At 56.7% G+C, this 24,476-nt stretch overlaps 1 protein-coding gene across 1 annotated transcript; it reads left to right on the top strand.

Moving 5' to 3' along the window:
• The first annotated feature begins 859 nt into the window (after window positions 1–859).
• On the top strand, window positions 860–21,575 carry LMNA (lamin A/C). The gene is made up of 12 exons (XM_059675101.1): window positions 860–1,433; window positions 13,651–13,825; window positions 15,923–16,048; window positions 16,328–16,498; window positions 16,682–16,807; window positions 17,622–17,842; window positions 17,935–18,157; window positions 18,503–18,610; window positions 18,705–18,824; window positions 19,334–19,423; window positions 20,153–20,422; window positions 20,692–21,575. The coding sequence occupies exons 1-12, from the start codon at window positions 1,078–1,080 to the stop codon at window positions 20,716–20,718; spliced, it is 2,013 nt and encodes a 670-aa protein (XP_059531084.1). The 5' UTR covers window positions 860–1,077; the 3' UTR covers window positions 20,719–21,575.
• The last annotated feature ends 2,901 nt before the right edge of the window (window positions 21,576–24,476 follow it).

Here is a 24,476-nt window from a genome sequence, read left to right as displayed (position 1 = left end):
ACAATGGGGGGGGGGGAGCGGGGGGGGGGGGGCAGTACAGTCCTGCAGTTAGCAGGGTGGGGTTAGCAGTAGGAAGGGACTGAAAGGGGAAAGAACCTCTTTTCCCAATTGCTTGGGGCGAAAGGAAGGGGGCAGGGGCTGGAGGGGGAAGGCCTGGCCTTCTCTGGAGATCTGTGGCTTTTACTTGGACCTTCTCTGTGGTGGGGGGTGGCTTGTTGCAATGGTTGGTTTGGAAGGGAGATTAATTGGAGCAGAAAATGGAAAAAGAGGGACCCCAAACTCCTGGCCCCCACCCCAAAACTGGGGGCGTAAAAGGAACTCAGAATCTAGGACTTTGTTGCTTCCCCCAACTCCCCCTAGGCATTCCTTCCCCACCCCATCCTGGCATACTGAGATGCAGCTTTCAATGGACTGCCCACGTGTGGAGGGGGGCAGGGGTGACTCACTATTACTATGGAGGGGGGGAAGGGGGAAGGGGGGACGGGTGGTGGAAGAAGAGTGAGTCACCCCGATGGGCACCAGCCTCTGTCCCCCTCCCCCCTTGCCTGGCGCCCTCCCTGGCTTTACACCCACTTTTCCTCTCCCCCCTGCCCTTCACCCACCCACTCTCACCCCTTGGCTCTGCGCTCTACCCCTAAGGCCTGAGACTGTAGGAGGGTTGAGCAGCCAAGAACCAAGATGGGAGCTTCAGCAAAGCTCCTGGCACAGTGGGGTGCGCGGGAGAGGGTGGGGCGCGACTCCGCCAAGGCGGGGCGGTCCTTGCCCCCTGTTCACCACTCCCGCCCCCGCCCCAGTGGGTTTGCGACGGCCCCTTTAAGAGCAGTGGCTCCTCCTCCCATTCCCAGGACCTATTAGAGCCTTTGCCCGGACACCGGTGACTCAGTGTTTGCGGGAGCGCCGCAGCCACTCCAGCCAACCCGGAGCCCAGATCTGACAGCGCCCAGCCCAGCTCTCCACGTCTGCCAGGAGCGAGCCGGCCGGTGCGCTCCAACCCCGAGCCGTCTCTATCCTTCCGCCGGAGCCCCGTGCCCTTCCCGGGACCCCTGCCCTGCGGGCAGCGCTGCCACCCTGCCGGCCATGGAGACCCCGTCCCAGCGGCGCGCCACCCGTAGCGGGGCGCAGGCCAGCTCCACTCCTCTGTCGCCCACCCGAATCACCCGGCTGCAGGAGAAGGAGGACCTGCAGGAGCTCAACGACCGCTTGGCCGTCTACATCGACCGTGTGCGCTCGCTGGAGACGGAGAACGCGGGTCTGCGCCTTCGCATCACCGAGTCCGAGGAGGTGGTCAGCCGCGAGGTGTCCGGCATCAAGGCCGCCTATGAGGCCGAGCTCGGCGATGCCCGCAAAACCCTCGACTCGGTGGCCAAGGAGCGCGCCCGCCTGCAGCTGGAGCTGAGCAAAGTGCGGGAAGAGTTTAAGGAGCTCAAAGCGCGGTGAGTGCGCCCAGGTGGCGGCGGGCCCACGTGACGGCGTGCGGGCCGACTGGTCACCCCCGCCTGGCCCCAGGCGGCTGATAACGATGCCTTATAGTCTCCTCCCTCCGAACTGCCCCCTGCGGGTGCCTGGCAGTGCCAAGGGAAATCGTCTGGATAGGACAGATAAGGGAGGGGTCTCCGAGAGAGGGTGGGGTATATAAGAAATGGTGGGGACATCAGGGCCGAGTAGGGACTGGTGGCAGGCCCACATTCAATCCGGGTAAGGTTTCCAGCCATCTGGAGCCTGGGGTAGAGGCTTGGGCAAAGCAGAATGAACCCAGCCTGGCCTAAGAATTCCGGGCACCCCAGGACGCATTGGAGTGGGTGAAAGGGGCCTGTTAGAACTTTCTTGGCAGGCTTGGCACAGTGCCAGTTTTGCCCAGACTGGCCTCTAAACACATGATGACCATAAAACGGAACTCCCAAGCTGGCAGATGTCGCGTGGTGCTGGGGAGAGGTCACTAAGGCAGAGTGACCCCTTTTCCCCCTGCAGGGGCATGTGGGTAGCCCTCTTGGCACGACCCTTTCTGGGGTTCTTTCTAAGAGCTGGGAAGTTATCCTTGGCTTCCTGCATGTCCGGGACTTTCCCTGGGCCCTGACAGGCCCACCGAACAGCTCCAGAGAGCGGCTCCCCCGCAGCTCCCACAGCCCTTGGCCTGCTTGGCCTGGAATGCAAGGGAGGGAGGGAGACCAGACGGAGGGCAGAGGCTCCACCTCAGGAAGTTGTGTTATGCCTAGGTCTGGTGGCTGCCCCAACCTCCCAGGCCTGCTCTGCCTGGTGTCTTGTCCGTTTAGGGCTGTGTCCCTCTCTACCTCCCTCCTTGCGGCGAGCCACTTTCATTTTCCCAGCCGAGCCCAGCCGTCTTTGCTTTGGCCAGAACTCTTAGCCACTGCCTCTCTGGATCTTTGCCTTAATAAATTGCTGGGATACAGTGACATTTTTGAAATCCAGCCGTTGGAAGCTTCAGGCCACTCCTACCTTACCCATCCCTGCCCCACCCCGCCCCACCCTACTTCACTCCACCCTCTTTTCTGAAAAGGCCTTTGGAGCCTGGAAGTTTAGGCCGCCTTTCAGCCCCCAAGAATTTGGTTCCCTCCTCTCTGGTGCCCTTTCTCTACAAAGGCTCAAGCTGAAGAGCTCTAACGCGCCTGGACAGTATGACTCAGTTGGCTGGGCGTTGTCCTGAGCACCCAAGGCTGCCGGTTAGATTCCAGGTCAGGGCACATGCCGCGGGTTTCAGCTCCGTCCCCAGTAGGTCAAGTGCAGGAGGCAGCTGATCCATGTTTTGCGTTCACATTGATGTTTCTCTTTCCTCTTCCTCTCCCTTCCTTTCTCTCTACAAAATCTTAAAAAAAAACAGAGGGAAAGAGAGCTCTAAAGGTGCTTGAAGATCCCGGGGCTTGGAGCAGGGCGGACTACGGTTTGAGTTCTCCTCTTCTTCTCCCTTTGCATCATCTCCAAACTCTTAAATCTCTACGCATTCTGTATTCTTTCCACCACTTCGCTAGCCCCAGTCCCAAGTACGGTGGGTGTGGCAGATCCATCCTCTGGTGAAGAGTAGATGGAAGTTGTGTGGAGAGATGGGCTGACTTTTATTTCTGTTGAAAGGGATCGCTCCTGTTTTTTGTTTTGTTTTTTTTACTAGAGATTTGAACTGTTTAGTTAGCAGGAGAAACACGAGTCCTGGAGAATGTGTGTGTTCTGCCCACTCAACCACCAAAGCCCCCATTGCAATCCCCGTGAAGGGCATTTTTGCAGACTTTTTTTTCCTGGGGTAGACACTGCTCAGGAGATGGGACTGGTGGAGTTGATGGTCTCATGCTAACCCGGCAACACCAGCCTGTATCCTCTGCCTCCTGGTGCAGCTGTCCAGGCCCCGGACACCAGAGGGAGGTGTGCACACGTGGGGCAGGGGTGGGGGTGGCGTGTGGACTTGTTATATTTAGCCACCTGACTCTCTTCTCCCCCGCTGATCCTGGCTGGGCTTCCGGAAAAGGGGGGTGGGTTTGCACATCTGGATCCCCGGCTGATGGACAGCAGGGTGGAGACAAAGGGGGCTCAGAATGGGGTGACAATCCCTTCTATGTCCCCCAGTGGGAGGAGCTAGGATTCGTTGCTCCCTTTTGTGTCTGCTGTGCTCAGGGTGAGGTAGAGAAGAGTCGAATGAAGATTTGGGAGAGGAGGAAAGGCATTGTCCTAACTCCTCCCACTAAAGCCTAAAGAGGTGTTGTCTGGTTTAATGTTTAATTAGAGCTCGGAGTTCAGGGTCAGGCGTTGGGCTGGGATGCAGAGCCACCAGTAAGATCCTGTGGGTCACACCCGGGCGTTTGGGTTGCAGGCTCCAAGCGGAAACACTCCTCTCCTCCTTCCCCTCTACACACATGCACGCATCCTTTCTATTCTGGAGCCTGAGTCCAGGGGGAATGAGATTGAAAGCACCAGGGAAGGCCTGCCTGGGGTCCAGACCTGGAGCTGGGCCCCACCCCAGGCAGGACAGCTGGGTCGATGACTCATATGCTGCCCCCCTCCCGCCCACCCTGGTGGCTTTACAAGAGACTGCGGGGAGACCGGGCGGAGACAGCAGATGTCTTCAAGGGAGGGACGGGGGCCCGAATGTCTGCATCTCCATCCCAGCCTCCTGCTCCCTACTCCCCACAACATCCTGGGTTCCTTTCCTGCCTTCTTCCTTAGGACCTCTGGTGGTGGTCTGGAACCAGGGCTCCGGGCAGACAGTGTGCACAAGTGGTTCTAGAGTTATGAGCTTGGGCGCAGGACACAGTGCCGGGGTCCGTGCCTTCCCAGGCGGAACTGGAGGAGGAAGGCTGAGTCAGAAGTGGGGATATCCCAGGCCCACAAAGCAGAAGTGCTACTTCCAGCCAGATGAGGCATGTGCACTTGACAACTTCCTGGATTGCCCACCTCAGTAGGGACAGGCAGGGAAGTGTAGGCACATGGTCATCAGAGCTCTCATCAGGATAAGCATAGCACAGGCCAGAGAGGTTCCACGTCACAGAGCAAGGGAGTGACACGTTAGGGCTTGAGCACAAGTCCAGGTCTGACTTCTAGTTGAGTGATCATACCATTAAACCGTATTCCTCCAGCTTAGGGAACAGGATGGAGGGTCAGGAGTGGAAGGGGATGGAGTCTGGAGATTTTGCTCTGGGACCTCAATGCTCTGCTATTCTGCCAGGGCCTGTTAGCACTTTATTGAGAGTATTACAGATATCCCTCTTTCCCCCCTATGGTCCCCCTCCGCCAGGTTTCCGCTCCGCCCCAGGCCTTCACCATCCTATTGTCTATGTGTCCATAGGTAATGCATATATGTATATAGGTCTTTGGTTAATCTCTTCCCAGCACCCAACCCCCCTTCCCTCTGAGATTTGTCAGTCTGTTCCATGTTTCCATGCCTCTGATTCTATTTTATTTATCAGTTTATTTTGTTCATTAGATTTCTTGTTCATTTATTTTTAGATTCAATTGTTGATAGATTTGTATTTATTGCATTTTATTGTTCATATTTTTCCTTTTTCTTCCTTCTTCTTTCTTCTTCCTCTTCTTAAAAGAACGACCTTCAACATTTCATGTAGTACTGGGTTATTGATGATGAACTCCTTTAGCTTTTTCTTGTCTGTGAAGCTCTTTATCTGACCTTCAGGTCTAAATGATAGCTTTGCTGGGTAGAGTAATCTTGGTTGTAGGTCCTTGCTATTCATCACTTTGAATATTTCTTGCCTCTCCGTTCTGGTCTGCAAAGTTTCAGTCTCAGTGTGCTTTCTTCTTCGTTTCCCTAGTTGTAGGGCTTCCATTCAGCCAGCTTTCAGGCGGTTCTGAATGATGGTTGTTCTGTATTTTAGTTGTAATTTTGATGTGGTTGTGGGAGGTGGCATATACCTACACTGCCATCTTGGTTCTCTTATGTCAGAGCCTGTTAACACTTAATAACAGCCTTTGCCCCAGCCTGAATGACCCAGGACCTACCTTGCCAGGCCATGGATCAGGAGGCTAATGATTTCTGTTTTGGGACTTGTCATGGGAATTGTCTACCTAGACCTGAGGAAGGATATGCCCTTAAAAAAACAGCAACTATATATATATATATTTCAGCAGAGAGGAAGAGAGAGATAGAAACATCAATGATGGGAGAGAATCATTGATGGCTGCCTCCTGCATGCCCCCCACTGGAGATCGAGCCCACAACCCAACCCAGGCATGTGCCCTGATCGGGAATCAGACCGTGACCTCCCGGTTCATAGGATGATGCTCAGCCACTGAGCCACGATGGCCAGGCAGGATGTGCCCTTTTCATGGAGGCCTTTGAGTATACCTGGGCCCCAGTCCTCACCCCTCTTCCCCGCCCCCCACCCCCACATTCTGATTCAAAGCAAAGGAAGATACAGCTAAACCCTGGGGCTGAGGAGAAACAAGAGACCATAATTCAGGGCCCCTGATTGCCTTCCCACAATCGATGCCTTTGGTTGGCACTTGCCCTGCCCTTCAGGAGTCTGAGACTTACTCTTGTTTGGGATGTGGCCATTGCCCCCACTCCCAGTCCCACCCCCAGTGATTCAGTAGCTCAGTGTCAGGCCTGAAGCCAGAGACAGCTGGGGGAACAACTGGTAGGAGAGGCCTTCACCTACCAACTGTGCCTTCTGCTCTCCTCCCCCTCGCCCCCCCCTCCCCCCCAGCCCCTGACCACCTCTAGCAGCTGTAGCGGCCAAGACCGGGGCTGGCTCAGAGGCCCGCACACTAGAACAGTTGATCCAGTTCCTGCCGCCTAGCCCCCTTTGTACTAAAGGTGACACAGGCTGAGCTCGAATCTTCTCGGAGCTGTCTCTGGGGAGGTTGCAGTCTCAGCCCTTAACAAGAGGCAGGGGGGTCCACCAACAACAGTGTGTGAGGGAGCTGAAGCAGCCCCGGCCCTCGGTGTCCTTAGTTCTAGGGGTAGCCCTGTCACTAAATTGCGGTGTGCCCTTGAGCAATCACCTCCCTTCTCTGGATTTCCTTGGCTATAAAAGAAGGGGTGAGAGCAGGTCTCCAGAGATCCCTCAGGTTTCAAAGTAGTACAATGACCCACAAAGTGAGAAAACAGCCTTCTAAATCCCAAGCTGTAAATATTAAAATCAAATAGAATTAATAGCCAATGCTATTCTCAGTAGAAATATTTCCTACAATCTGTGGAATTAAAAATACGTGCCTCTTTCTTCCCAAAGAAAATGGGTTAATGATGACATTACACTCTTGGCTTGTGCTTTGTTTTTATTGCTAGTGGGAAAGGATACTCCGTTTTCAGTGCCTCTCCCTTCGGGACAGCGGAAAGGGCTGTATCATGTAGAAGGAGAGGGAGAGTCCCATTGACGTGTGTTGAGGGGAGGCGGGAGGCCCTGGGAAAGGCAGGGCTGTTACCTTCAAGCTGCCCAGGATTAGACATTGTGTGTCTAAGCCAGAGGGAGCTGCAGGGTGACCTTGAGGGCCCACCTTCTACCCGCCCTGTACCCATTTTTGGCTCCCCCAACCGGAGGCTGGGCTGTGAGGCCTTGGCCCTAAACAATCCTTCAACAGGGAAGGTATAGTTTGGGAAGGAGACAGGGCTGGAGGGGGTGCTCCCCGACCCTTAGCGGGAGAGGAAGCCTGAGTCCCGCCTGTGGAACAGGAATAATTCTGGCTGGGATCCCAGGCCCAGCAGAGCAGCTGAGTCACCGCAGAGAGTAGAGTAGAGAGTGGAGAGGAGACCCTGAGCTTCTCCAGCCATAGAAAAGGTGGAGGGGTCGCCGTTTTTGAGAACGACCATGGCTGTTTTTGCTGAGTGGCAGCAAGAGGGATGAGTCTGATCTGATGGGAGACACGTGGAAGGGAATAGGACCGATGCGTTCTTTCCAGGCTGGCCCAGGGGAGCTAGAGGCCCTTCATTCTGAGGGGCCCAGTTCTGGGCAGTGGAGAGGAGGCAGTTTGGGATTGCCAAGCCCCCCTTCCTCCCGAAGCACTCACGTTGCCTCCCTCTGCTGGGTCTGGAGAGAGCTGCATCTCCCTGGGCTGGAGCTGGAATGCAGTGTGACCAGAACTCCTAGGTCCTACTCCACCTCTTTTTTTTTTTTTTTGGTTAGGTCATCTGGAAAATCAGATGGCGCCAGCCCCCACCTCCTTTCTTGATCTTGGGGTGCTGCTCCCACCCCTCCCATTGTTGTCAGGGCTAATCACCCTGAGCCACCAGATGGGGCTTGTTTGTTTTAAATCCTTACCTGAAGATATGTTTTTATTGATTTTGAAAGAGAGAGAAAGAGAGAGGGAGAGAGAGAGAAACATCAATGTGAGAAACATATTGATCTGCTGCCTCCCATATGTGCCCCAAGCAGAGATCCACCCGCAACCTTGGTATGTGCCCTGACAGGAATCGAACCAGCGACCTTTCGGTAACTAGACAACTCCCCAGCCAACTGAGCCACACTGGCCAAGGCGGATGGAGGGTTAACATGTCCTAAGAAGGGACTGCTGAGGCACCTTCTTGTGGGGATCTCCTAACTGTCCTACCTTTGGCCAGTGGCCTCCCTCCCTCCCACTCCCCAAGATGTTCTATCTCTTCCCAGGCCATCCCTCCTCCCTCCATGCCCCACTTCTCGTCTGTTCCCAGACCTCACCCCTGCATTTTTGTGACAACACAGGAATGGTTTCTGTAGAGAAAGGCCAGGAAGAAGTCCGGTGGAGTCTGGCAGGGGACCCCGAGGGAGCGGTGGGTCAGGAAGCCAGCCTCCTGTTGCCCAGGACCCCCGTGCCCTGGCCCCAGGCTGCAGGCTTCTCCTGCCTCTGTACAGAGCCACGTTGTGCCCTCAGCAGCTGTGACTCAGGCTGGGCCCCCTGCCAGGCCCAGTGTCTGAACATGTCAGCAGGCCTCCTACTCCCCTTCTCAGCACTGGTTCCCTCATCGCAGCCCTCCCTCTGGAATCAAGAGCCAGCTTTGTTTGGGGGCAGGACAGCTGGAGCCTGGCGGCCCTGGAAGGAGATCTGATGGGCCTCAGACACCGAGCATGTGTGGCGGGTGTGACACCCAAGAGAGAGGCATGTGGGAGCAGAGCTGTGCCTGCTGTGGGTGCATGTGCCCGTGTGGGGCGTCAGGAGTGAGGGGGCCCTCCCGGAGGGCCTACCGTACACTTTTCTGGGTGTCAAAGACATTTGGGACTCACAGGGTGGGGTTGGAGGAAGCCTCCAGGGGCTTCTGTCCCTGGAGCACCTTTCCCTCAGTTCCTCTATTTAAGGCCTCCTCCCCAGAGTGGGGAGGCCAGATGTCCCAGCCTTCCCACACCCTGCGGTTCCCCGAAAGTGAGGCCAGACCACAGGCCAGCCACCAAACCAAGCAGTGGTTCCTCTGGAGGGAGGATGCCACCCTCGTGGCTTTGCACACGGTGTGCGGCGGGCGTTTGAGGGCTGTTTCACTGGCCTCTGCCTCCCTCCTGGGTGTCTCTGCGCCCCCTGCATGCATGATGCCGTTGTCTGTGTTCCGTCTGTCCGCTGTGAGTGTCCTCAGGCGACCGGGTGGACAGGTTTTTAGTGTCTGAGCCTCCCCCTTTCTAGGCCTTAGTTTCCTGTCTGTAAGAATGCAGGAGTTGGCCCGGGAGAAGGTCCCTCTAGAACAGCGGTTCTCAACCTGTGGGTCACAACCCCTTTGGGGGTCGAACGACCCTTTCACAGGGGTCGCCTAAGACCATCGGAAAACACATCTATAATTACATATTGTTTTTGTGATTAATCACTATGCTTTCATTATGTTCAATTTGTAACAGTGAAAATACATCCTGCATGTCAGATATTTACATGATGATTCACAACAGTAGCAAAATTACAGTTATGAAGTAGCAACGAAAATAATTTTATGGTTGGGGGTCACCACAACATGAGGAACTGTATGAAAGGGTCGCGGCATTAGGGAGGTTGAGAACCACTGCCCTAGAAGCCTTGAGCGTCTGTGTGAACCCCCTAGTGTCAGGGCATCGGGGGACATACAGAAAAAGCCCAGAGGTGCAGTGTAAGTGGAAAGAGAATCAACCAACAGGTATAACAACAGCTGAACACATTTGGGAAGAGGATGGGGGTGGGGGCGCTGGGGCATCAGCAGGGCTAAGGCGGGCTCAGGTTGGGGCTGGATTTGGATAGATAGATGGAGGAAGGGAAGGGGAGGGGGTGTTCAGTGGGAGGGGTTGCTGGGACAAAGGGAGGAGGAGGAGGAAGGGGCAGGCAGGCTTGGGGTGGAAGTCAGCCTGGCCACAGGTTTAGACACCTGGGCGGGCAGGAGAGAGCTGCTCCTAAGCCAGGGGGGCCAGCACGCCCTGCCCAGCTCTGCACAGCCACAGGGGGCGCCCTTTCCTGTGAGACGGGAAATGCCCAGGGTCTTCGAGACCTTTGCCCCCCTACCCTGCCTCTCCTCTCCCCACTTCTCCAGGGTCTCCCTTCCATCATGGGGAACTCCCTTGGCTGGTGAAGCTGAGGGGCTGAGGTGGGGCGTGCACGGGCCTGGGGTGGGGCCTCCCACTTCTTATTTTAGTCCCAGCCCTTGTCTCTGCTCCCCTCAGCCCAGGGGAGGAAATGGGGGCCCTCCCCCGGGGCCTAGCAAGTTGCTCCCAGCAACCAGGCCCAAACAGGCCTGAGGCCGGCCCGGCTTCCATATCTGGCATCCGAGCTCTGCTGAAGAGGGTGACTCAGCGGGTGGGTCACACTGGGCCCCTTAGCTGTGCTGGGCTCCTTTCTTCCCCCACCGCAGCCCGGAGTCCTGACCCGCAGAGGCCTGGCCAGCCTCAGCCTCGAGGCCCCCGCCTTGGGCCAGGCCAGCCCGCTCTCGGCTCTCCCTTCCACCTCATGCTCTCCCCCCCGCTCCCCTGCCCGCTCTACCCCTCTCTCCTCCCTCCTTCCAAGGTCAGATTTGCCAGCTGTGGGAAGAGTCAGCAACAGGCTGCCCAGCCCTTCTCGCCTCACGAGGCCCCTGGGATGGAGCCACTCCTGTGCTTGGGGAGCCCGGCGGATGCGAGGGAGAGCGTCGCCCCTGCACTGGCATGGCATGGGGCCTGGGGCAGGACACGGGCAGAGCCAGGGTCTCCCCTGTGAGCACTAGAGGATTTCCCGACCCCTGCCCGGGTATTGTCTGCCTGAGGATGAGTCACTGCAAGAGCCCCTGGTTCCCACCCTTCCCAGCTCCCCTGGCCTGCCCCACCCTGTCCCCCTGCCAACCAGTGTGGGACAGCACAGCACGTGCCCAGTTCTCCCACTGCCAACCCCCAGAGGACTCCAGCGCAGGCAGCCCCGCTGCTCTGGGGCTGAGCCCCTGGCCAGTGCCTGCTTGGGGTCTGGGCTGGATCTGAAGACCCCCAACTAGCTAGGAAATGGCTTTGGGGGCGGGTGGGCGGGCAGCCCTGGGGAGGAGGGGGTGCGTGTGGCTCCTAACCACAGAGCTCCCGGGCTCTGAGTCATGAGGCATGAGTGATAGTGGCTTCTTCCCCGCCGACGGGACCTCCCGAGCCCAGCGGAGAAAACCACAGCGGCCTTCCTCAGTTCCCTCTCTGCTCATGGTTTTCCTCATCTGCAGGGGGTGGCGTGGTCCTTCAATGGCACGTGGTTCTAATTCTCCAGGAGGGCACGGGAAATAGCCCCTTAATTTCATGGGGGCCATTATTTTGTGGCAGGTGCTGAAGCAGCACAGCCACCAACGGTGAACTGACTTGCTCAGACCCGGGAGTCAGCTCTCTGTGCCTCAGTTTCCTCCATCACACAGTAGTAGCATCTACCTTGTAGCATCTACCGTGGCCTGCCAGGTGAAGATTGGGTTAACAGTGAAAGATTGAGAGCAGCTCCTGGCACGTAATCAGCTCGATATGTGTTTGCTGTTATGATATTACTGTGACTCTAACCACCCTACCCTGCCTTTGGGAGCAGTAGGAAGGGAAGAGGTTAGACTGAAGGGGAAATTCTCGTAGTTGTTCACCTGTAAACTGCCAGGGGCTCTGTACCTCTGCTCTCCTGGGTCAGGTCTGCCACCGGGAGGGCATTTCCAAGGAGAACTAGAGCCTGGAGTCTGAGGTCAGGGAGCAGGACTAGGGAAGAGATGCCCTTGAGATGCCTTCTGCAGGCATCGCTCTTTCCGGCTTCCCCAGCTCAGGCGAACTGGCTGGGTGGAGCCCTCCCGCTCCCACCAGCTCCATTCTCGCTGGGCCTAGGGCTTAGGAAGCAGTGAGGGGGAACCCTCCTGTGAGCCTGTCCCTGCTGCGGCTTGCAGGGCTTGACACTGGGCCTTTGCCTTCCTCCTCTGTGCCCCAGTTTCCTTTTCTGTAAAAGGAGGGGGTTGAGCTGAACCCACTCTAAACTCCTAGTTCCCTGCACCCTGAGGGCTCTCAGGACGGCCGGCGGCAGCTGTTGGCCCGCAGGGTAGAGAGGCCGCTTCTGGGAAGCCCCAGCCAGCCTTGGAGTCCGGTCACGGCCCTCGGATTCTGTCTGCCGCGTCTTCACTTTACCAGCGGTTTTTCTTCTTCCTCCCTCCTCCCCCTGCAGCTGCCTCGGCTTCGGAAAAGTTCTGAAGTCATGGAAAGTTGGGGCTGTGCTCCCAGCCAGGGGCTGGGCCGGATGGCGGCCAAAACCTGAGCTGGGTTTTGACTTTATTTTTAGCTTTTCGGGCTGAGACGGAGGAGGGGAGACCTCCTCCAGTTCTGGGAGGGCCTCCTTTCACAGGAGACAGACGCTGTGGCACTCAGCAGCTTGTTGTGAGGTGTGGCCAGAGGCCTCGACAGGAGCGAGCGTGCAGGCTGGGGGTGCTCCCCCCAGGGGCTCCCATCCTTCCCGGGCCTGTCTGGACGTCACCCTGTCCCCTCCCAGCGGAGCCCAGTGGAAGAGGAAGTGACTCCTGTTTGAATCTGCGAAGGCGGCAGAATGCTGCCTGGGTCTTGGCCTCTCCCTCCAGCGCGGCCTCCCGTCTGGCCTCTCCCTCCTGCTCCACACTGGATTGTTGTGGAGCTTAGCGCTTTTGTGGCCGGAGAAAAATGTTGGCAGGGCCGCTTTTTCCCTTTCCAGGATCGAATATTTTCCCCCTGCCGACGCTGGGTTTTCTTTTTTCCATCTGCTTGCGGTGGTTTGTGCTGAAGGCCTGATGTGTTACAGATGGCAGCTGGGGCCCGGCCCTTTGCTCGCCCCCACCCCCTGCGTCCGAACCCTTTCTTTCAGCAGACATTGGTGAAAGGGCAGAACATCTGGAGAGTTCCTGGATTCCCCAGGGGTTTTTAAGAAAAGAGGACCCCTCTATTTTTCCAGTTCACTATCCAGCAAAAATCACCAGGGGCCCAGAAAGGGGAGCAGGGGTGGGGGGGTGGGGGCAGAGGCAGCCTGTGTGCTCGGTCCTAGCTGAAGCTTCACCTGCTGTGAGGAGTGGGGAGGTCATATCTGGAGCCAGATGCCGGGGCTCATGGTCGACACATGGGGATCAGCATTCTCTCAGGCTCTGAGGAGGCCCAGAAGGAGGGAGGCTGGAAGCCCCGTGCTCTGCCCAGATCATGGGACCCAGGCGGAGTCTGAGAAAGGCAAGGGCTCATACCACGCCTGGTTGTCCTCATCCCAGGCCTCCCTGAGTCCTAACCAGGCTTACTCCACAGCCCCCAGAGTGTAAAAGGGACTAGAGGAGGGTCACTAACACCTTTAGCGCTCAAACTGGGAACCATTAGGGATGCACTGACCTCAGGGTTGGGAGTCTGGGTCCCTGCTGGGGGGAAGGCTCGGCTGGATGAAAGGTGGGTGGAGTCAGGGAGGAGAAGGTTAAGGCCCCAGTGTGGGAAGGGGTGAGAGACAAAGGTGGCCCTGTTTCTTTGGGAAGGAGGGGAGAAAGGGAAAAGCATATGCATTCATCTCACGGGATCCGGCTTTGCCCTTGGCCCCAGGCACGTTCCTGAACACTGAGTCATGGGAAGGGTGGAGAAGCAGGAAAGGGGTTTGGGGGACTTTGGTGGACGTGGGAGTCCAGCCCCACAGGCAGGCAGATGCCAACAAACCAAATCCCAGGATGCCCTCTGCTGGCAACTGGAGGGATAGCAGAGCCAGGCCCCACAGCTGACCTCTGGTGGCGGGGAGGGAGTGACTTCTCTCTCTCTAGGGAGCCTGGCTCTCTCTAGGGACACAGACTCCTCCCCTTAAACCCATTCTTTCTTGCTTCCTTAGGAACAGCAAAAAGGAGGGAGACCTGATGGCCGCCCAGGCCCGCCTCAAGGACCTGGAGGCTCTGCTCAACTCCAAGGAGGCTGCGCTGAGCACTGCTCTGAGCGAGAAGCGCACGCTGGGCGAGAAGCGCACGCTGGAGAGCGAGCTGCACGACCTGCGGGGGCAAGTGGCCAAGGTGAGACCACGCTCCGGGCCTGCCCGTGACCCCCGACCCCTGCTCGCCCCCCACCCCAGACAGACTGCACACTCGTTCTTCTATCCCAGTTGCTCTCTGGAGGTGGCTGGTCTGACCTGTCCCGGCCTCAGAGCCATGCCCCTGTCCTAGCATCATTTCGCGCCATCCCGGCCATATGTCCTCTCTTTGCTGCCCATGGTATCTAGCAGAGTGAATTTAAAATATTCCATAAAGCATTCCCATTTAACGTGGCAATGAGCTGTGCTTGGCCTTGGATTTCCTCCTGGTTTGGCCTCCTTATAAAGAGCTGCAACCTCTTAGACCCGTGGTCGGCAAACTGCGGCTCGCGAGCCACATGCGGCTCTTTGGCCGCTTGAGTGTGGCTCTTCCACAAAATACCACAAAACACCACGTGCGGGCGCGCACGTACAGTGCGATTGAAACTTTGTGGCCCATGCGCAGAAGTCGGTATTTTGTGGAAGAGCCAAACTGGTTAGGGCTCTTTATTTTTTTAATAAGATTTTTTTTTGGTGTGCTACAGAATTTTAATCGTTAGTTTATTTATTTTGAAATACATTTTTATTGATTTCAAAGAGGAAGGGAGAGGGAGAGAGAGATAGAAACACCAATGATGAGAGAGAGCCATTGATCGACTGCCTCCTGCATACCCCACCCTGGGCATCGAGCCCGCAACCTGGGCACGTGCCCTTGACCAAAATCGAACCCGGGACCCTTCAGTCCACAGGTTGATGCTCTATCCACTGAGCCAAACCGGCTCCAGCCACTTTATTTTTTTAAAATATATATTTTTACTGATTTCAGAGAGGAAGGAGAGGGAAAGAGAGATAGAAACATCAATGATGGCCCTAGCTGGCTTGGCTTAGTGGATAGAGCAACAGCCTGTGAACTCAAGGGTCGCGGGTTCGATTCCAGTCAAGGGCACATGCCTGGTTTGTGGGCTTGATCCCCAGTAGGGGGCGTGTAGGAGGCAGCTGATCAATGATTCTCTCTCATCATTGATGTTTCTATCTTTCTCTCCCTTCCTGTCTGAAATCAATAAAAATATTAAAAAAAAAAAAAAAGAAACATCAATGATGAAAGAGAATCATTGATCAGCTGCCTCCTGCACGCCCCACACTGGGCATCGAGCCCAAAACCCAGGCATGTGCCCTTGACCAGAATTGAACTCAGGACCCTTCAGTCTGCCGGCTGACGCTCTATCCACTGAGCCAAACCAGCTAGGGCTACTTCCTTTTCTTTTTTAAAAAAATTTTATTGATTGATTTGAGGGAGAGAGAGAAACATTGACTTGTTTTCCACTTATTTATGCATTCGTTGGTTGTTTCTTGTATGTGTCTTGACTAGGGATTGAACCTCGGTGTATCTGAACAAAGCTCTAACTAATTGAGCTACCCCGCCAGGGCTGGTCCTTACTTTCAAAACACTGCTTTCCATTTCATCCTCTAATCTCTCACGGTACAATCTAGGAAACTATTTAAAAAGCTGGCTTCTTGTCAGTTTCACAGCCGCATCTGCTCAGAGCAGGGCCTGCACTCGTCAGTTGCCAAGATTCTGTCCAGGACTCTCTCCCCTCCCAGGCCCTAGCACCACAGTACACCAGGGAGAGACGGGGAGGTGCTGGCTGATTACAAAACCAAGACTGGGCCATTTTCCTCCCCGGCCTCCTCTTCCAGCTCTACCCTGCCCCTCGCCCTTCCAGCTGCACTGGCCAGCCTGCGCTTCCTGCGATGAAAATCTAGCAAAGGTGCTTCCCTGCTCACACTGCCGGCCCAGCCACCTCTCCCATCATTCCACCCTGACCCCACACTTTGGCTCCTTCTCTCCTGTTCCCTCTAGATCTGGGACACATCTCCTTTATAGCTATTGCTGTGTGATGCCAGAGGGGGGCGTTGCTGTCTCTTATTTCTTATCAAGTACCTACCCAGAGTAGTTGCTCTGAGTGAGGGGATTTCATCACCTCTGTGGGCCTGCAAGGCTCTCACTCCCTGGGACCTGTTTCACACACATGGAGGGATGCCCTGGAACAGCCCACGCCCCAGCCTCCTTCCAGCTCCCTGACACCTGCCCCTCCTCCAGCTCGAGGCGGCCCTGGGTGAGGCCAAGAAACAACTTCAGGACGAGATGCTGCGGCGGGTGGATGCTGAGAACAGGCTGCAGACCCTGAAGGAGGAACTGGACTTCCAGAAGAACATCTACAGCGAGGTGGGCCTGTGCCCTCGGCCGGGGCCGGGGGCCGGGGCTGGGTGTGGCAGACCCCAGAGCTGGGGCTGGAGGCTCAGCTGTGTGCGGAGCTCACCGGCCCGCCTCCCTTGCGCTAGTGGGGATGGGGGTTGGGGGGGTTGGGGTGGCCATCACCCAGCTCCCAGGTTAAAGTGGGGCTGACAGTGACTCACCCGGTCAGGACTGGGGCGGGAGCTTGGTCACCCGGGTCTTAGCCTCCAGGGACCTAGTTCTCATTTCGATTTCGGTGTCTCCCTCCAGGAGCTGCGCGAGACCAAGCGCCGCCACGAGACCCGGCTGGTGGAGATCGACAACGGGAAGCAGCGGGAGTTTGAGAGCCGGCTCTCGGATGCCCTGCAGGACCTGCGGGCCCAACATGAGGAGCAGGTGGAGCAGTACAAGAAGGAGCTGGAGAAGACCTATTCTGCCAAGGTGCTGCCTCTGCCCACAGCCCTACCCCGCCCACCCTGGCATGTCCCACAGGGGACCGGGTGGATGCGGGGGGCGGGGGGGGGGGGCTCAGGGTGCCCGGGACCTGTGGCTGCAGTCCCGGTGCCCTTCCCAGGTCCTCCCTCCCTCCCATCCCGTCGCCCTAACCCCGGTCCTCCCTTCCAGCTGGATAACGCCAGGCAGTCAGCCGAGAGGAACAGCAACCTGATGGGGGCCGCCCACGAGGAGCTGCAGCAGTCCCGCATCCGCATCGACAGCCTCTCCGCCCAGCTCAGCCAGCTGCAGAAGCAGGTGCGCCCCTCCCCCTCGGCCAGGCGTCTGGGCAGGGCCAGGACGGAGGGTGGCAGTCCAGGGGGCTTCCTGAGGAGGGGTGGAGGTCAGGGGCAGAACAGGCTCCCAGGACCACAGACCGAGACGGGGCATAGCAGTTGGAGTTAGATGACCTGTTCCCGGACCACCTCCTATCTCACCTGTATGACCTTCACTTCTCAGAGCCGTGGCTTCCCACTGAAAATGGGGACCGCGTGCGCGTGAGATATCGCTCTGGCCGGTGCTCTCAGTGGTTAGAGCGTCAGCCCGTGCACCGAAGGGTCTCAGGTTCAATTCCTGGTAAAGGGCTCAAACCTGGGTTGCAATCCCAGCCCAGTGAGGGTGTGTGCGGGAGGCAACAAATCGATGTGTCTCTCTCTCACATCGATGTTTCTCTCTCTCTTCCTCTCTCTCTCTCTTCCTCTCTCTCTCTGTTTTCCTCTCTCTCTCTCTCTCTCTCTCTCTCTCTCTCTCTCTCTCTCCCTCTCCCTTCCAGTCTCCCTAAAAATCAATTGGAAAAATCTCCTCAGGTGAGGATTAACAAACAGAGGCCTCAGTACTACTCCAGGTGTCTGTGCCATTTGTGACAGGAAGAAATAGGTTCCCTTGAGAATGAGGGACTGCAGTGAGATGCTGGGAAGGGCTTCCGGGTCGCCAGCCCAGGCCGTGTGAGAGCCATGATAGTCTCTTACGGGAGCCTGGAGTTCCCGGGGAGTGTGGCTGGGTGTCCCCCGCCCCTTGCCTCCCCATCCTCGGGTCCGTGGGAGCTCACCAGCTCCCTGCCTGTCTCACCCAGCTGGCAGCCAAGGAGGCGAAGCTGCGGGACCTGGAGGACTCGCTGTCCCGGGAGCGGGACACCAGCCGCCGGCTGCTGGCCGAGAAGGAGCGCGAGATGGCGGAGATGCGGGCGAGGATGCAGCAGCAACTGGACGAGTACCAGGAGCTGCTGGACATCAAGCTGGCGCTGGACATGGAGATCCACGCCTACCGCAAGCTCCTGGAGGGCGAGGAGGAGAGGTGGGCTGGGCAGGAGTCGGGGAGGTGCTCGCGGCCACTCTGGCCTGTGACTGGCCTTGACGAGGCCCCCAACTCTGTCTCCCCCTCCCCAGGCTACGCCTGTCCCCCAGCCCCACCTCGCAGCGCAGCCGTGGCCGTGCCTCCTCTCACTCGTCCCAGACGCAGGGCGGGGGCAGCATCACCAAGAAGCGCAAGCTGGAGTCGGCTGAGAGCCGCAGCAGCTTCTCGCAGCACGCTCGCACCAGCGGGCGCGTGGCCGTGGAGGAGGTGGACGAGGAAGGCAAGTTCGTGCGGCTGCGCAACAAGTCTAATGAGGTAGGCGCCCAGGCGGGGTGTGAGGGACTAGGGCAAGGTGAAGGCATGGAGGATGGAGAGAGGCGGGCCCAGTGAGTGTGTGTGTGTGTGTGTGTGTGTCTCCCCCAGGCTCTGGTTCTAGACCCACGAGCACCCGTCTCCCCATCTGCAAAATGGAGCAATAGTCCCTAACTCTGAGTTGTGGAGAAGGTGAACGTATCGAGTGTGGCAGCTGTTAGCCTTGAGGGGAGGGCAGTGTGGGGAGCTGGAGGGAGAGGCCTCCACGTGTGCCTGTGGGGCCCTTGAGCGATGTAAATGCAGGAGCCTGGACGAGCATCCCCCACCTTCCTCTCCCCTGCCCGGCAGGACCAGTCCCTGGGCAACTGGCAGATCAAGCGCCAGAACGGAGATGATCCCTTGCTGACCTACCGCTTCCCACCAAAGTTCACCCTGAAGGCTGGGCAGGTGGTGACGGTGAGTGGCTGGGTGTTTGGACTCTGGGAAGGGGGCTGGTTGGCCTCGGGCTGGGTGCGCTGGAGTGAGCGCCCTTCTCTCATCCTCCCTCCAGATCTGGGCTGCAGGAGCAGGGGCCACCCATAGCCCCCCGACCGACTTGGTGTGGAAGGCGCAGAACACCTGGGGCTGTGGGAACAGCCTGCGCACGGCGCTCATCAACTCCAACGGGGAGGTGAGTGTGCCGCGGGCCGCCCATCCTGTGCCAGGCTCCCCTGGCGGCCATATCCCAGGGGACTCCCCAGGCACAGTTGAGAGCCCTTTGCCAAGGAAGCCAATTCAGGGCCACTTTCTTCTATCTCTCCATCTCTATGGTGCAGCCCCAGGCCCTAAGCTCTCCACCCAGTGGGCAAACCAAAAGATGCCCCTCCCTCAGCCTGCGTGGTGGAAGTTAGACGGCGAGGAGGATGGTTACAGGCAGAACCACATTCCTACCCAGGCAGTTTGACGGTGTTTCTCTGGGGTAGAAACCAGCTCCTTAGCTCCAGCCGCCGCCCCCACACCTACCGCCCCCACCCCCGCTGCGGGGGAGCTGGGGGACTGGGGAGAGACACGTAAGCAGCAGGCTGGACAGAGGGCAGAGCACAAGAAAGGTTCTTAGGTGGTCCCTGTGGATGGCTACACTGCACACCCCTTCCCCGGCCCCACCCCTGACTCTTGGGCCTGGTCCCATGTACCTGACAGGAGGTCGCCATGCGCAAGCTGGTGCGCTCAGTGACTGTGGTTGATGACGACGACGATGAGGACGGGGATGACATGCTCCATCACCACCACGTGAGTGGCAGCCGCCGCTGAGGCCACGCCCACACTGGGGCAGCCAGCCAGGCCCGGGGCAGCCTCTCCCTGGCCTCCCTCCCCATGCCAAAAATCACTTCATTAAAGAATGTTTTGGAACTTCACTTGCTGCCCTGGCTTTTCTTCTCTCTCCTCCCTATACCTTGAACAGGGGACCCAGGTGTCTGGGTGCCCTACTCTGGTAAAGAAGGGAGTGGGAACGCTGATGCCATGGAGTATTCCCATGGGAGCAGTGGACGAGGGTCTGGATTTGTCTCTTGGGAAGGGGATGGGAGGACAGACGCAGGGCTTCCAGCCCTGCCTCTCTCCCCCCATTTCTGTTGCATGCATGTCCTTTCTTCCCCATTTTCTTGCCAGAACATTCTCTCTCGTTCCCACCCTCTCCGATTGATTTTGCATGCCTGCCGCCCTCCAAGCTTGCCCGCTCTCTCCTGTCCCCCTTAAGCTTAGAGTAGCTGGGACAGGCAGAGCCACACTCCACTGCCTTGTCCCCAAGTCTTCCAGGTCCTCCTCCCTTTCCATGCCTCCCCGCCCCCTCCTCCCAGCCCAGCCTCTCAGGCCCTATGGCCTGCCCTCTGGCCCCTTGAGGACAGAACCCCACCTTCCTGCCTGGTGGCTGCGAGCCCGCAGGAGCGTGGAACTGGTTGTTAGGCCTAAGCAGTCAGTCCCAAACTCGCCTGAGCCCCTGAGCCTTGTCTCCCTCCTCAGGGAACCCACTGCAGCAGCTCGGGGGACCCGGCTGAGTACAACCTGCGCTCGCGCACTGTGCTGTGCGGGACGTGCGGGCAGCCTGCCGATAAGGCGCCCGCCAGCGGCTCAGGAGCCCAGGTGGGCGGATCCATCTCCTCTGGCTCTTCTGCCTCCAGTGTCACAGTCACTCGCAGCTACCGCAGTGTGGGGGGCAGTGGGGGTGGCGGCTTCGGGGACAACCTGGTCGGCCGCTCCTACCTCCTGGGCAACTCCAGTCCCCGGACCCAGGTGAGTTGTCTCTTTGTCGCCACACCCCACCGACAGAGGACCGCGGTCCTTGAGGGTTAGGACAAGGTGGGTCTGTGGGGGGAGAGCCTTCTCTTCCGCAGCCCGGGGGAGTGGGAGCCCCCCCACCGCCACCCAAGGTCCCCCACAGTCACTCCCGCATCCTGCCCCTCCTGTCTGAGCCCCAGGCTGGAGGGCGGGGCGGGGCTGAGGGTTAGGAGGGAGGGGAGGGCCCTGCACGGCGGCTCACACTCTCCTCTCTTCCCTCACAGGCTGCCCAGAACTGCAGCATCATGTAATCTGGGACCTGCCAGGCCGAGCGGGGGACGCAGGCCTCCTGCTTCCTCCTCACCTCGTGCCCACCCCATCCCTGCACCTCATGGGCGGGGCCTTGAAGCCAAAGAAAAATACCCCTTGGGTTTTTTTCTTCTGTGTTTTTTTTTTTTTTTTTTCTAAGAGAAGTTATTTTCTACAGTGATTTTATACTGAAGGAAGAACACAACCAAAAAAAAAATATATTTAGCATTTATCTGTTTGTCCTGCATTTTCCCAGCTTTCAGGAAACTCCATATCTGCCTTAAAACCAAAGAAGGCTCCTCCAGGAGCCAGGGGAGAGGGGTGCTTTTACAGAGCCGCGTTTCTGCTTTCCTGCCTGCCTGCAGCCCCCACCCCGGGGCCCCGGGAACACGGAGCCTGAGAGGCAGCTGTGCAGTCTTCTGTGCCGCCTTCCCAGGCCCTGCGCTGGCTCCCATCCTCGTTACCTGGCTGAGTCCCACGCCCGCCCCAGCCCCAGGTGACTTGATTCTCCCAAGTCCGAGCTGCGCTTGCTTTTCTTGTATTTTATGAGACAAGAGATGGGAATGAGGGAGCGGTACAGGAAGGGGGAAGAAGGGTTAGTCTGAGCCTGCTTCCACCCAGCTGTAGGGTCGGAGTGGGGTCTGCTGGTCACTGGAGGTCAAGGCCAAGTGGGTGCAAGGAGAAGGGAAAGGGAGGCTCCCTAGGAACGGTGCGAGCCCGTGGGCCCCACCCAGAGGAGGACGGTGAGAAGGGGTGGAGGGTGTGGCGGTCGTTTTTGGCAAACACTAAAGATCCCCTTGGCTCCCCATCCCCCGTCGGCACCCCTTCTCTTCTCAAATCAATACACTAGTTGTTTCTACTCCTGTCTGCCGTGGTGTCTTTGTTGGTGGGCGTCACCGTGTGGTCTGAGGGACAGACACACAAACGTTGCACAGTCACCAGCATCCTCATGTTCACTGCTGCCCAGACTCACCCCACCTCCCCCCACCTCCGGCTCCAGGGGGACAGGATACGGCCTTCCGAGCACCCGGGTACACATTAGTGTCGGCTGTGGGCAGAGGCTGTGACATAAGCAACACTCACCCACGTGGGGGGCTCCCCCCTTCCTCCCACAGCCGTTTCCCAGCACCTTCTACCTCCTGGGCACCTTCTGCCTGCGGCCCGGTCTGAGGGTGGTGCCATCTCGGGGAGCAGAAGCTAGGGAGGCACCAGAAGGGAGTAGGACTGACTGCAAACGCCCAGATAATGTCCCTTTGTGCCAGACTCTGCTCAGGTTGGCGAGAGGAAGTGAACAGGACCACACCTTCAGTGTCCTCGGGACTTACACTCCGCTGAGAGTCAAAAACGAGGATTCCTGTGGGCAAGGGGACGTGTCAGGCAGAGCAGCAGCCTCCGAGAGGGAGGCGGTTTATAGTCTGGGGGCACGAGGAGCCGGGACTAAGGAAAGGGCCCCCAGAGGGAAAATGAGCCACGCTCACCAACCTTCCGTGGCCCTTAGTACGTCCCACAGCATCTCTGCCCGTCTCATTGGACCTCTTACTGTCTTGAGAGGCAGTTGTTGTCACGGGGACCCAGAGTTCACTCGCCCAAGGCCACACAGCTCCCGTGGCGTCATACTCCCCCCTGAACAAGAAATACTGGTGGTAAAATACAAGCTTACATTCAACACCTCTGCTGAGCCTACTTTCAAGTCAGTGTGAGAAGGCATGCCAGGGATTATGGGAAAGCACATTGGATTATGGGAAAGCACATTGGATTATGGGAAAGCACACTGGAAAAAGCAAAATGGGAGCAAGCGAGCCTCTGACTTTGTGCCGGAAACGCGTTTCCCACGGGCTTGGGGAGGGACCCTGAGGGGAGGAGCTCCCGCCTCCGTGGGCAGCTTCAACCAAAGAAACCACCCCACCGGGTGGCTCAGTGGTGGAGCACCCACCTGTGAACCCGGAGGTCAGGTGTGAGTGTGCTCTGAGCACGTGATGGGGTCGTGGCTGGATCCCCAGTAGAGGGCGCGCAGGAGGCAGCCGATCATCATTGATGTTTCTATCTCCCTCTCCCTCTCTGAAAGCAATAAACATATTTTTTAAAAGAAGAAAGAAAGGAAGGAAGGAAGAAGAAGAAAGAAATAAAGAAAGAGGAAGAAAGAAAGAAAGGAGAAAGGAAAGAAAAGAAAAGAAAAAAGAAAGAAAAGAAGGACCCAGGGCCCTGGTAGGTCTTGGACGTCAATGGAGACCTATCTCTGAGGGCGCTTCCATGCACTTCCAGGTCTGGGCACCCGGGGGCGCCGAAGCCCCACCATGGCCAGCAAGGGGATGGCTCTGAATTAGAGAGAGAGGCCCTCGGGAGACCGTGGGCTACGGGCACCACGACCAGCAGGCGAGGTCCCTGTTCTTGAGGCGGCTGAAGGGATAAAGCAAATCAGCGAGCTTGCCTTATCCGCCAGCCGCTGCAAGCTGTCACTCACATGACAGGACACCACACCCAGCAGGCCACGTGTGATTGATGAAAACATGTATATCGTTAGAATGCAGTAAAACTGAAAACACAGGCACGTACAAAGAAGTAGGAAAAAAAAAAGTCATCTCTTTTCAATGGCCCAGCGACAGCCACTGATGGGTTTCCTTCCAGGCGTTTTTTTCCTGAGCGAAAGTACGTGGTTAAAACCTCACTGTGGCTCAAAATTTGGTTCTGCTCTTTTCTTAGGTAAAATGCATAAGCACTTTGCGATGTTATTTCAAAGTTTATAAACATTTAAAAATAACGGATTCCTTTTCTGTCGGTTTCATGTCAGTACTACTTTGCCATGACAGAGAGGGTAGAAAAGGAGCAAGAAAAAGAAATCGTCTCCGTGGAAACCATCATGAACACTATGGTGGGAGGCCTTCGAGCATTTTATTTTTCAATTTTGAAATATGTACAACATTTACAATTTCTTACTGGCTATGATCAATAATGCTTCCTGGAATGCACATCTTTACACATATCTCTGGGAATTTCCATGAAATAAATTCTAAGGAAGGGACTGGTTGACTCAAAATTATACACATTAAAAAAAGGCCATTGGTAATATTTCCAAGTGAAACGGGACCCTTGTCATTCTCACTTGCAGCGGTGCCAACACCCCTCACATTTCTAACAACACCACAAGTTTTGTCAGTTTTAATGTTAGCTCACTTTATAGGAGAACAGTTATTTTCATTATTGCTTCAAATTACATTTCTTTCAAGAGAAATTGAAATTTTTTTATTAATGTATATGGCTTATTTTTATTTCTCCTGGTATTACATGTTTCTATCTCTTTTGCTCATTTTTTTCTCTTGATTTGTTGATTTTAGAGAGAGGAAGAGAGAGAGAGGGTGAGAGAAAGAGAGAGAAAAACATCAGTTTGCTGTTCCTCTCATTTATGCATTCGTTGGTTGACTCTTGTATGTGGCCTGACCCAGGGATCAAACCCACAACCTTAGCTGCTCCGGACAATACTCTAACCAGCTGAGCTACCAGCTGGGACCCTTTTGCTCATGTTTTATTGCCAAGATTATCTTTTTCATGTTGGTTTTTAAGACCATATGTTTTGAAAATATTTTATTAAGGATGTTTATTATATAAACATAGTTATCCATGGCGGGATGTTTATACAACACTTCCTGTAACCCCCCTCTGGACAGCTCATCAATTCCCAGCTTCGCGTTGTAAATAACGCTACCGTGGATGTCTTTTCTTTAAACATTTCAGGTAATTTCTTAGGATGGAATCCTAATGAGTC

The sequence above is a fragment of the Myotis daubentonii genome, chromosome 18 (assembly GCF_963259705.1).
Source record: "Myotis daubentonii chromosome 18, mMyoDau2.1, whole genome shotgun sequence".
Taxonomy (NCBI): domain Eukaryota; kingdom Metazoa; phylum Chordata; class Mammalia; order Chiroptera; family Vespertilionidae; genus Myotis; species Myotis daubentonii.
This window is presented reverse-complemented; position numbering and strand designations above follow the sequence as displayed.